Source organism: Brassica rapa, chromosome A08, assembly GCF_000309985.2.
Source record: "Brassica rapa cultivar Chiifu-401-42 chromosome A08, CAAS_Brap_v3.01, whole genome shotgun sequence".
Taxonomy (NCBI): domain Eukaryota; kingdom Viridiplantae; phylum Streptophyta; class Magnoliopsida; order Brassicales; family Brassicaceae; genus Brassica; species Brassica rapa.
The window spans coordinates 11,151,230-11,164,502 of NC_024802.2; the positions used below are offsets into that span (position 1 = coordinate 11,151,230).

At 31.1% G+C, this 13,273-nt stretch overlaps 1 protein-coding gene and 1 long non-coding RNA gene across 4 annotated transcripts; one reads left to right on the forward strand and one right to left on the reverse strand.

Moving 5' to 3' along the window:
- Window positions 1–760: 760 nt before the first annotated feature.
- On the reverse strand, window positions 761–4,286 carry LOC103834065. 3 transcript variants are annotated; one of them, XR_004450277.1, is made up of 4 exons: window positions 4,051–4,286; window positions 3,828–3,944; window positions 2,833–3,733; window positions 761–2,749 (listed from the first exon to the last, which is right to left on the reverse strand). It is a non-coding gene; the product is annotated as an uncharacterized LOC103834065 (long non-coding RNA). The 3 variants fall into 3 exon arrangements; XR_004450276.1 differs by having other exon boundaries at window positions 2,833–3,944; XR_004450278.1 differs by having other exon boundaries at window positions 2,833–3,949; window positions 4,051–4,143.
- A 5,147-nt stretch (window positions 4,287–9,433) lies between these two features.
- LOC103834066 lies at window positions 9,434–12,161 on the forward strand. Its single transcript, XM_033277387.1, has 11 exons — window positions 9,434–9,663; window positions 9,870–9,929; window positions 10,020–10,133; window positions 10,221–10,304; window positions 10,395–10,513; window positions 10,584–10,685; window positions 10,761–10,943; window positions 11,026–11,092; window positions 11,196–11,249; window positions 11,353–11,478; window positions 11,802–12,161. The coding sequence occupies exons 1-11, from the start codon at window positions 9,565–9,567 to the stop codon at window positions 11,940–11,942; spliced, it is 1,149 nt and encodes a 382-aa protein (XP_033133278.1). The 5' UTR covers window positions 9,434–9,564; the 3' UTR covers window positions 11,943–12,161.
- The last annotated feature ends 1,112 nt before the right edge of the window (window positions 12,162–13,273 follow it).

Here is a 13,273-nt window from a genome sequence, read left to right on the forward strand (position 1 = left end):
CTATTTAGAAACGAATAGAGTATAAGTTATTAACATTAGCGCAAGTAACTTACGGTAAGTTATTCGAATTTCTGTACTTTATTTTTATTTAAATAATTGTAAATATTATAATAAATTTAAATAAGTAAAAAACATCATTTTTAACTCACTAGAGGAAATTTACAAGAGATAGTCTTTTCAAATTCTCCTCTTCTCTTTACTCTGTAAAAGCAAACAAATTCCTAAGAAAGCCAGAGATTTTTTCTTGTTCTATAGTTTTTTCGATGTTGCCTTTTATTATCAAAGCTACGATAAGTTCATCTTTATTTCTTTTGTTTCGAATAGGGCCCCGAAAATCTCAGGTCCGGCTCTGAACATGTAGTCTACTTTTCGATGTGAAATAAATAATTATATATTTTATAAGGAAGATATTTGAAACTTGGTTTTGCCTCACAAATGTGTTTCAAACACAAACGTCTTTCTTCTCTTTAAAGTTTAAACCTTTGAAAATGCTCCACGATCACACAAACGTTTGACTTTTCAATTTTTTTTTCTTTTAACTAAATTAGTCATAATCCTAAGATTCTATTCAAAATTTTCCATGTGATTATATCTTCCAAGTTCTAACGTATCTCTCTAACATTTTCTGCTTTTATTTATTACTAGAGATTTTCCCGGGCTACGCCCGGGTTTGGAAAAATATATTTGTATTTAATATATATAAGGCATATATATTTCAGTCAATTTACAAAATTATAAATTAAACTTGATAGGTTTAAAATTTATTTTTTTGTCTTTTTAATATCTAAAAATACATATGTGATATGGGATGGTGGAGGAAAAGGTAAATGAATAGAGTTACTTAAAAAATGTTGCCTCCGCTCATGTCAAAGCGTTGGAGACGCTAATGGCAGATACCTCATGGATGGCTCAAGTACGATAATAAACAACACTAAGCAGACTATGCAATTCATGGATTATTTCAAGATTTGTTTATTGCTGATATGTGAGTTTTCTATCCATATCAACCCTACTAATATATCATCGTGCCAAGTCCATAAATTCAATCAGGAATATACCAAAAAACTTAATACCATTTGTATTTGTTGTACGAATAGAAAAGGTAAAATGGAAGGAATCATTCACAAAGTGAATATGGAGAAAGTGGAGAATCTGGGAGTTGTGTTCATGCCTTTGAAATGAAGCTTTAGAGACACTCATCATTAGCCTCAAGGAAAACTGTCTCTTCTGAGAATATGATCATGTTGATATATGTATTTATATTTTATTTTATTGTAGTATATTTATTAGTGTTACTCGATGTATTTAAGTTGTGGAAATCTATTATAAGCAAATGTAATAGGTTTATTACGAATGTGAAAATTAATGGTCAATGTGGCTTGTCGATTTATGTTGTTAATTTGCTTTACGGTAGACATAATAACCTGGAGGAAAGTACTGATGAGGCTATTTTTTTGTAAGCTTTTAAAAAACTTATATAATTCTTGTAAAGAATGATATGGTTGATTAAAGCGTGATTTCTTTTTGTTGAATATTTGGCTGATTCAAGAGTCTTTAAAAGATTTTTAGTTATTTATTTTTATATTAATTTCATTTTATCTGTCATTTTATTGTGTATTTACATGCAATATCTTTAATTTTTTTATCATTTACTTTTAGTGCAATAGATGTATTTTCAAACAAAATAATAAAAAAACCAAGACTTGGCAGTTTGATCTAGTGAGAAAGAGGTTTCAGCTAAAATTTGTATTTTGGATTTGAATAGCATTGGCCACTTAACCGCGTTTTAAATGAATTTAATTGTCCACACGTAGCCAGATGCTAGATTTCGTGGTATTAGTATTTGGGTCTATAAAAATTTAGAATTCCCATGGTTATTAAAAAAATGTATTGTTTATTATTTGACTAAAGCTTTTCTATTTACTTATATTGACATTCTAGAAGACTTTTGTATAAATTCGTGTATCTTATTTGCTTTTTAGTTTAACCATATTTTCTTCTTTCTAATCAGAGTTTTATTATATTGGTATATTTTATTTTTACCTTTTCGAGTAATTTTATATTTGGTTTAGCCTATATGGATTATATTTATATGAATCTATAATTGCAAATATATTTGTAATATAAGCCCAAACAAAACGATGACTCCATAGATTATATTGATGTAACATTTTATCTGCTATTGGCCCACATGAAAGGAAAGAAAAATACAGGTTAATCAACACTTTGTATGGTATAATAAGAGGAATTATTAAATATGTTATATAATATTTTGTTGAAATATAATATATATATATATATATAGTATCGAGATTAGGCTGGTGCTTTATTTATAATTTTTTATATTAATATAACACAAATGATTACAAAATACTAAAAACGACCGACTCATGTGTTTTAAAGTATCTGATATTTATCTAAACTATTTATACATACAAAGAGGATTATGATGTGCTATGTGATTGAGAGAACGAAGAACAACACAACATCTTTTTACCGGTAACATTCTTGAGCCCCACCATTTGATATTGTTGCTCACATTCATGATCTCATAAGCATGCGCTTGGTGGAGGAGGTGAGATAATACATGGCCTTTGGAATGATTAAGAGTAGCACCATTGCTTCTGCCTCTAAAGCCGATCATGTTTTCCCCTGAGAGCTACGCCAAGATGACCACGTAAAATCCATCCACCAGTTATTTTGGAAGTAGCATCATAGTTGCACTCCACCATACCTTCAGTTTCAAAGGCTGCAGGCAAAATATTTGTGCAGCCCTTATATTATCCACATTCTGAATCAATCTATCACCAAACAGATTGTAAGATACAATACCTCTTTCTCCTTTCCAGTTCTCAAAGATGACTGATTAAAAGCCCAAGAAGCTTCTCCAGAAATCACATTTGCATTGCCTAGATAGGAAATCAATCCATTTACCTTCTTTAGCGGATCTTTGTCTGTTGTCCAAAAAAAAACGGGTCTCTGTCAACGTCGATCTCAGAAACATGCTCAAAACCAAACCCGAACCCGTATCAAGTAGATTCATGTAACCACAAAGAAAAATAAAGCTTGTTCCATCAGCCAATGCAAAGATTGTGTTTAATTTTATGAAATGAAGCTTGTACCTCATTTGTTAAATCCTTCTTCAGCAGCTCTCTCGTTTCAACAACCTATAACTTCCATCCGCCTCTACCCCCAAGATGTTAAATTTTGGAATTGTACTTGTTCAATTTGTTGGTGACCTCAACATACATGAACCTAAATCTACTGTGCTCTAAACAACAATAGATCTATTTCTAGCATTCTCCTGTTCCTCCTGCATCAGTACAATTCCACAATAGCTTGTTAGAAGTCATCAAAGAGGCATTTAATACAAATCACAAAACGTAAACAATTCAAAATTATTTATTACAACTTATTTTAGAGCTTCGATCTGCACTGGAAACATAGAATCGGCTGTCTTAAATTTCACAGCTCTACGATCATAACTTACAGTGTTTTAAGAGAGCAGAGGAAGAAGAAACTGTTAGAGATACGATTGTGTTTCCATATATTCTGTAGTCAAAATGACGATCCCCTATTTTAGGAAGCTATTGTTATTAGTTAATGTCTAAGGCTCTTGTATATAAGGCCTATTGTATTGTACATTACTTACACGATCAATACAGATCTTTACAGAAACAAAATGTAAGAACGTACCATGATCCGAGCCGCAGGTGCGAAAGATGTCGCGTCCCTGAAGGAGAAAATTAGACGATCAGAACTGATTGAACTATTTAATTGGCAAAAAATGTAGTGTTTGAATAAGGCACAAGCCACACACGGCACACCTCTGTTATGTCAATAATATTAGAAGTCATCTTAGCCTATACTGGAACAATGGCTTTAGCATCAATCCATCAAACCTCCTCCAGAAGCGCACAACTTGTTCAGCAGCTGTTTTGATTCTGCGCTTTAGCATAAAATATAAGTGATGAAGTAACCTCAATTCAAAGTACATTTAGCCAACACACACAAAAAGATTCAATTATCTAAAACTAAGAAAAATCTTACCGTTTTGGCGATGACAGCGTAGTTTGTACTGGGTAGATCCGTCATCGATCCCGATGACGAAAGGATAAGGGTTTCAAGCCGTTTATAACACTTGGATCAGACTCCGTGTCGGCAGCAGAAGATGAAAAGACGTTTAGATCAACTCTAGTCATTTCGATGGCTTTAGCAGATTTTATGGCTATAGCTTATTTTCTTCTTTTTTTGTGCTGAAGGTGGAGATTTTGGTTTGATCTAAGATTTAACGAAACAATATATATAGGAGGAGCCAGAAAAGGAGTTGGAACGAAACCATCTCCGAGGAAGATAAGGAGTAATGACCAGCTTTGAATGATTGATAGTGGGGTGGTGATAAATACTGATTAGAAACGAAGAGTTGCATTGATCTGAACGGTGAAGACGAAGTGAAAGAAACGGAGACGACAATCGTGTGTGTGAATGTACGATATTTATTAAGTTTTCATAGTTGGGTTTGTTAGTGTTGGCCTTTATTGATTTTGTCGAAGCCCACATGATTGACCCAAGTCTAATATGTCAAAAGAGAAGGTTAATATTACGTAGCAGTATTGTGGTTCTTCATTGGTTGAATTAATTTGTATACGTGGACACTCTCTTTGCTCTAGTTATTTAACTTTTAGTATTGTTAGATTTCTATTTAATTCACGTCTCAGAGTCCACGTGATATGCACCCGGACGAAGAACTTCCCAAGCTGTACTTCATTTATATAATTAAGGAATGAATCATATAATACAAGTGGCATTAACCTTTATTAGGTAGATTTTTTCATTTATGTAGCTTAGAATAATGTGGATCGTTGATTATCGTCTTAGTCGTGAATGGTTTGATTATAGAGAAAAAGTAAGAGAAGACATACTTTGAGAATTGAGATCATAAACTTCATCCATTATCTACACTCGCCCTCTTCATCTCTTCTTATTCTTCAAATTCAGATTAGTTAATAATCTCAATTTTTTATTTTTTTTTATTTCTCGTTTGTTAAAGATTTTAGGATAATTTTTCATTTATGGGTTCTAATTTATGAGTTTTGGCATTTCTGAATTTTGGAGTTTTTGTATTTAGTAATGTTTGACAAATGACAATATACAGTACATTTAGTAATATTTTACAATCCCATTTTTATTAAAAGAGGAACATTAAAAATAACATTAAAATTTGACAAAAAAATAATAATAATAACATTAAAAGTGTATTATATTTATAAGTATGCCATTTTGATGATGTGTCACCATGAGAACTCTTTTTAGCTCATTTATATTTATGCCTGCTAATATTTAGAATAATTACTAATTTTGCCATCAGTATGTCTTTATACAAAAAATACTACTACACTTATAATACTTCATATTTTTTTGTTGTATTATAACGACGTGTGCTTTTTTCATCTCCCATAGGAAACAATACACCTTTGATTAATTTCATAAAAAAAAAGAACTTATAAATCCATCGTTGCGTTGAACTTTAACTTGCATAACATTATAGAAACTGTACAAGAATAGGTTGATTAGAGAGCGTCCACACATACATATACTCATACAATATGAAGGTAAAAATAGTAATACGATTGGAATCCAATCACAATAGTAGACGATTTTAGAACAAACTAAGTTATGATTTATGCTCATACGGACTTACAAAAACAATTCTAAGCTACAGTTTTCTTCAAGTAGGATTACAAGATAAATTTAAAGCTAAGAATATAGCAATACTAAATACTCAATTGGATAACTTTATGCTGCTAAGCGAACTAAGTTTCATAAAACCTGCAACATTTCTATAAGGTTAATGTTCTGTTTGTTTTTACTGAGATTTCTAAACCTCATGCAATTACATCAACGTGGCATAGTCTGTTCATTTTGTTTATTTCTCTATATTGTTACTGGAAAATAATGTTCTGTTTGTTCATTTTTCCTGATATTTCTAAAGTCTGCAAACAATTCATGCAACTCAAAGTGTAATGGATTTTTTAATTGAATACCCCAAGTATGAATATACGTCCATTTTACCAAAAAAATATGAATATACATCCATCTAATACTGAAAATTGAATATATATCTCAAATTAGGAAAATTATAATAGTCAAAACTATTACAAATAATTTATGCAACGCATAGGGTCAACACAGAAATTTGATTATCTCTGTTAAAATCACTTGAACGAAATAAAGAAAGAATTGTAAATTTTCAAGACGACATTCTTAAAATTAAGCTTCAAATGTTAAATTTATAGTCAATGATTAGATATTTCTTCCATATTAAGTGGGCAAGTTATTTGGTGATTAGGTATATTTATTTTATTCCTTTTTCTTAATATATTTTAATAATAAATCGGAAATAAGGCAATCCTAACTAAGCAATTATATTATTTACATATTAGTAACAAATCATTTATTGTAATTACATATATTAACTTTCCAAAATATTTTTTTACACATTAAATATTTTAAAGTTTTATAATATCTCACCTGGTTCAATATTTTTTGCAAATATAGAAATTTAAAAGTAAAATTATTAAATATTATACAATTAAAATATAAATAAAAATCAAATAAAAATATTAATGACAAAAAAAATCAAATATAAAATTTTATAAATATAAAATATTTTCATTTTTAATAAAATTCAATAACTTTGAGATCCAATCTGACTATTTTGACAGCTTCATGGTCAAACCAATTATTAGATCTAACAATCGGGTCAGTCCGGTTTTAAAAGCACATATGGTATAGGAGACATGGTCCATGCGTAAAGAAATAATTGAATAGCCAATTTGATCTTTTTATCATTCAAGGTGTTTCGAAATTGATTGTCAATTTCACGATTACATATTCATGTGAGTCTTATCGCACCACCAAGCATCTAATCAATTATGTCATCATACTATATTAATATGCAAGATAAAAACTATATATATATATATGTGTAAAAATTTTTATTTAACAATGTAATTTTAATCTCATCCCGTGCAAGGCGCATATATTATCCTAATATTTTGTAAAATTGGAACATGGACAATATGAAATTCTGACTGAATAACACTAGCATTTTATTACCAACGATAAGCTCACGTTAATGAGGAATATGAGATTCCAAACTGATATTTTGAAGATTTTAAAGAGAAGGTTTGAAAACTTTAGACAGTAGAATATCGAGAAAATGAGATAAAAAGTAGGGAGAATTAGTCAATTACGCATATTGGAAGCATATATTTGAAGTTTGCCCATGATGGGACACATCCAGCCCAACCCACACAATTGGAGAGACGAACTTACGAAGGTGCCCTTCCGTAGCTGCACTCGTGCAACCCATTCTGACAGTCTCTCTCCTCTGCAGTTCTCCGAGCTATTCTCTCTCCCTTCTCTTTCTTCTTTTTTACTCTCATTCTCTTTTTTTTTCTTTTCTGTTTCTCTTCGTTTCTTTTTTCTTTCTTTTTGTTTGAATGTCTTTGCTGATCCATCATTTTTAAATCAAGATACATAAAATTTTGGATGCCAATTTTTTGAAATTTCAACGAAATCCAAAGATGTTCTGATACCAAATCTTGATAAAACTAGTGAAATTTATGATAGTGATTTTATTGATGATGAAGGTTAGTAATTCTCATATATCTTTTATTTACAGTTAGAACGCATGTGTTACCATTTTTTGGGTATGATGTATTATCATATATTTATAGAAAAATGATACATGTCAAAAATGCTAACACTATAGTATCTGTTAAGATACTTATTTAATTACCAAGTTAAGTGGTATATGTAGGCGTTAAACAAATCAATAACATGATACCAGGTTTTATAATTCAGTATTAGTTATTAATCCAATATATAATTTATCATGTAACAAATAAGTTAGTTACTAAAATATAAGTTAACGAGTAAAACAACACATATAGCATGTAATAATAGTTATGGTATGTTGTTAATAATTAATGTATCATTTAAAATTTATAGTAGCTGTTAACATAGGTATTAGCTGAAACTTTTCTTGTAACACATATAATAAACATACATATTTACATTGATATATTATTCTTTTCGACACGGTAATAAATATATTAGTTGTTAAGCCTCATGTTATTTTTCATTAGAATATAAAATCATATTTTGATGTAGTGATTTGTTATAGGCAATTTATGAATGTAACACATTAAACTTTACTACTATACCTTTAACAGTTTTAGTAGCGATAATCTAACTATTTTATATTAGTTGGTATCAAACTCAAGTCATTCAATTGGTTCACTTGTCTAACGTTGCGTTTTTTTTTTGAAAATAACTATAAGATGAGATGAGATGAAAGAAAAGTAGGAGAGGAAAGAAAAATAGAAGAGAAAGTGAAAAATAGTTAGGAAAAAAAGTGAGAAAGAACTAAGAAAAATAAAAATAAAAATGACTAAAATGAGATGAGAAAAAGCTAGAGAGTAACTTGTGTGTTTCGGGGAATGAATCACAAAACAGACATGTATATATAGGTTTCAGAGGGACTGACACTACTGACCTATGGATGGACATGCAGGAAGGATAATATCGTCATATAAATATTAATGTCCACTCATGTGTATAGAGCTAATTAGGAACCCGATTATGAGCATAGAAGCCAATGAACTCTAAAAACTAATGGTTGAAGAGTTTACTGACATTGGGTCCGTCATCATTTTCTTCCTTATTTATTTGCTTGAGTAGATATATTGGAGGATCTTAGTTTATTAATTCATGTTCCAATTTGATAAAAAAATTTTGTAAAACTTTTGCAAGACTGAAAATATATCAAAAAAAATTATAGTGATTTTTTCTCTTTACAAATCAGTTTGAACGACTAGAACGATTTTTTGAACGCCTAGACCGTTTTTCAAAAAAAATAAGTTTGAAAAGATCATTTTGCTCATACACGATTTGCCGACTAAACGGGCGTTTAGTCTAGACCGAGTTTTAGAACAATGGAATTTTATAATCCGAATTCAGCTATACCCAGTGTTATTTTCTCGTTTTAGTTTTTATAGTTTAATGAAATTTATATTTCTTGGATCTTTTCGTTTTAGGTTATAATAGGATAGATTTCAACAATTGATTAATTGTGATTGTAACCCGTCTGTTCTGCTTGGTTCATCGTGTTCTTCGAGGCCCTGACTTTAATTGGATTGATTATAAAGTTGTTAAGTGAATAATAACTCTGACTTTTGAAAGATAAACTTGTAATTTACTGAAAACCCTTGAAATGCTCCACTATCCCACACATGACACAACGTGTCTTTTCTTTAGTAAAATAGTCCTCTCCTCACCTGTTCTAATTAAGATTCTACTTCGAAATTTTCCATGTGACTTGCTCTAAACGTGTCTTCTACCTTATCTCTCTAATATCTATCTGCTTTTACTTATCACTTCCGCTTCTGATTTTGTGAAGCTTCTCTTGGTTCTCATTGTTTAACAATACTGAGGGGAAATAAAAAAAAATTCTCAGTTTTTTGTAATTCTTTATTGCTTTGTACATTGCAGGATTTGATGAATAGATCATGTCTCTGTAGTATCTTAATCACTACTGCTCTTATTTGTGGTGCTTACTTCATTGGTAATGCTTATATCGACAAAGAATTTAAAGAGGTACAAATCTCTCTTGTATTTCACATCATGTAAGCTCTATACATGTTCTATGAAGACAAATCAATATTGAGTATTTTTTCTTACATATGTAAAGAACATTGTTCAAGACATATGGTTTAAATGTCAATACTGGATGTTGACAAAAAAAAAATGTCAATACTGGATAGAGTATTCTGTTTTTTATTTTATAAAATTTTAACTTACAGAGATTGCTAAGATGGAAAATCACTGATAAGATGCATAACGCAACATCCAATACATGCCAGGTTTGCTCTAGAAGAAGAGATCCATTTTTGTTGAGTTTCCTTTGCGAGATTTCTTTTAAAACCAGTTTTTTATTAATATCTTTTCATTAGAATCTAGATAAGCCATTGGGTAGTGAAGCACTACCGCAAGGAATCATCGTCAAAACATCAAACTTGGAAACGCAACATCTATGGAACTACTGCGACAGTGAAAATGTTACTGAAGTAAGATTGAGATTCTTAAAATAGTACAGCTTATTAGTTTTGTAGCTTAATCCTTCGTGGATATTCCTTTCTCGATATCCTTTTCAGGGTAATACTAATCATTCGATGAGTTTGTTAGCCATGGCGGTTGGAATCAAGCAAAATGAGCTGGTCAACAAAGTTATACAAAAGGTTTTGTATTGTCTTTTCTTTTTTTCCCTTAGTAAGATTTTCTGGCTTTTTATGTATAAATGAATGATACTAATTGCTGAGGATTTTCAGTTTCCTCTTCAAGATTTCGTGGTCATGCTTTTTCATTACGATGGTGTTTTGGACGACTGGAACCAGTATCCATGGAGTGCACATGCAATTCATGTTTCCGTGATGAATCAAACAAAATGGTCAGTTTCTTGCAACTCATGCAATTCATATATTTATCAAAATAATAATTGAATGATGTTAATGTGGCAGGTGGTTCGCCAAACGATTCTTGCATCCTGATGTAGTTGCAGAGTATGAATATATTTTCCTTTGGGACGAAGATCTCGGTGTAGGTCATTTCAATCCTCAACGGTAGACCACCAATATTTTTATTGTTTTTTTGTTTGTTCTTGTTTCCCATTGCATGATGAAGTCATTTCATTTTAGATACCTATCTATTGTCAAAGAAGAAGGTCTTGAGATATCGCAACCCGGCCTTGACCCAACAGAATCAGAGGTGTATCATCCTATAACCGCTCGTCGCGAGAACTTAAAAGTCCATAGGCGGATATATAAAGACAAAGGCGGCTTGCGATGCGATGGCAATAGCACCGATCCTCCTTGCATCGGGTAAAGCCTTTTAACAATTTTCAGGAGAATCTCTTGGTCCCATGACTCTCATTTGCGGTAAATGTGTAACTTGGTTATGCAGATGGGTAGAACTGATGGCACCTGTTTTCTCTAGATCAGCATGGAGATGTTCTTGGTATATGATTCAGGTAAACATGTCGGTTTGGGTTCAGATCTGTTCAGTTTGGTTTATATGCATATCGTAGACTGGTAGTAGACTTCAGGGTTTTAATGCTTTTGTTTTCAATGCAGAACGATTTGATCCATGCTTGGGGTTTGGATGTACAGCTTGGTTATTGTGCTCAAGTTAGTTTCTTTTTCTAACTTCTGTGTGTTTTACTTTCTTAACCGGTTATAATATCCCTTTACTTCCTCGGTTCTTGTTTAACACAATCTTGGTCGTGGATAGGGTGATCGGAAGAAAAATGTAGGTGTTGTTGATGCGGAGTACATAGTTCATTACGGTCTTCCCACACTAGGTGGGGTTGTAAACGCTTCAAGCTCCGCGCGGAATGAGACAAACCCAAAATCAGGGGTATGAGTTTTTCTTTTTGTTTTGGTCAAAGGGTATGAGTTTTTCTAAAAGCTATATGTATCTCTAGAAGATTATGAGCAAACATACCTATTTGTAGGACGAGGTACAAACCATATTAAATTAAAATTTTAAATATATACATTTGCTAACGGAATTGAAATCGAACATGTGCTCCTTTAAATCTCTGTTAGGTGATCCAAAAGTTTTAACTAGTATGCCAACTCATCTCTGCTTACAAGTTTATTCAAGTGTTTGTATAAGCTTCTTGAACTAGAAACGTGTGTTTTGATCATCTGTTTTTTTTCTTTTTTTTTCTTGAGCAGGTTTCACAGGATTTATCAGAGTCTGATGGAGTGGATGACAGAGGAAAAGTGAGGATGAAATCATCTGTAGAGATGAAGAGATTCAAGGAACGTTGGAAGAAAGCTGCCAAGGATGATAAATGTTGGGTCGATCCGTATTGAAACCCCGAGTGGTGTAAGTAAACCGAATCAAACCGGAATTCTTCACAAATAGAATTTTGAGATTGCTCTTGTTGAGTATGTTGTGTTGTTTAATGTATACCATTTTTTTAGTACATAGATTTTGTTTTACTGTGAAAAAAAAATGTGTATGTTCTAATTAAGGTAGACCACATAGAGTAAATGATTTTTTGATAACACTATACTGAATTATTTTTTGTACTAGTCAAATATTCTGAATATATATTTTGATAATAATCAGACAAAATTAGTAATCTAAGAAGTAAATGAACAGTGGCTACTTCTTGTTAAAATAAATAAGAATTTTTTATAGAAAAAAGTAAAAAGGTATATTTTAATTTTAAAAGTAGAAATTTTGAAAGAATTATGCGAAATCGTTAAAACACGGGAGAGTGGTTAATTTTCGTTTGTAATCTATTTTTAACTTGTAAGATTAATTTCAGATTAAATTTGAACTATATTCAGAGCTAAATTGGACACACACACAAGTAATATTCAGTTTACACGTTTTTAAATAAGATATCACACAACTAAATTACATACTGTATAAATTTTAATTGATTACTCGGTTGGACTTCGGTTGTCCATTTTTGGCAGCTATGGAAAATGAACTTTAATTAAACAATTATAGAAAAACTTGTGGAAAATTATTAACCAAAAAAATTAGAGAAAATCTTTTTATTTTCTTTCAGGTTTGTACTGAAAGAAATATTTGAATGATGGTGAATGATGATGGTTGACTGGGGCAGACTTAATTAGAGACCCAATATTATGGACCGTAGGTGAATTAGCATTAAAAAGTGGGTCAAAACTTTTGATTTTCCTCATATCATTAATGAATCATAATTACTATATGAGCATATGTTCGTACTTGCGTAATTTAAGTCAATATGCAGTTATATACACATGTGACATGTGACATGTTTTAGGAGAAAGAAACCATAGGTCTTGCGTAAGCGTAACTAAGAAATTGTACGGAACCTATTATTAGTCGTCACATAATATAACAAGGTGAAAAATCCTGAAAATGCTTAAAACCACTGTTTTTAAAACCGGCTAGCGAACCGGAATTTTTTTGGGTCATGGCTCGTTGTGGTTCGGCCAGATCTGAACCGAATTTGATCGGGTTTACTTAGATAAAACTAAATTTAGTGATATTTTATAAATAATAGGGCAAATCTCCAAAATAGCACATTTCTAAGTTTATATCACAAAAATAGCACTCAAAAACTAAAATGACGAAAATAGCATTTTATCTTTTGAAAAATTTAAATTTTTTTATTTTTCAAAAATTTTATCCCCAAAACTTCACT

Coding starts and splice junctions, on each gene's coding strand:
- LOC103834066 (XM_033277387.1), top strand. CDS start 9,565: ATGAATAGATCATGTCTCTGTAGTATCTTAATCACTACTGCTCTTATT. Junction 10,686..10,760: donor GGTCATTTCAATCCTCAACG/GTAGACCACCAA, acceptor ATTTCATTTTAG/ATACCTATCTATTGTCAAAG. Junction 11,250..11,352: donor AGCTTGGTTATTGTGCTCAA/GTTAGTTTCTTT, acceptor GGTCGTGGATAG/GGTGATCGGAAGAAAAATGT.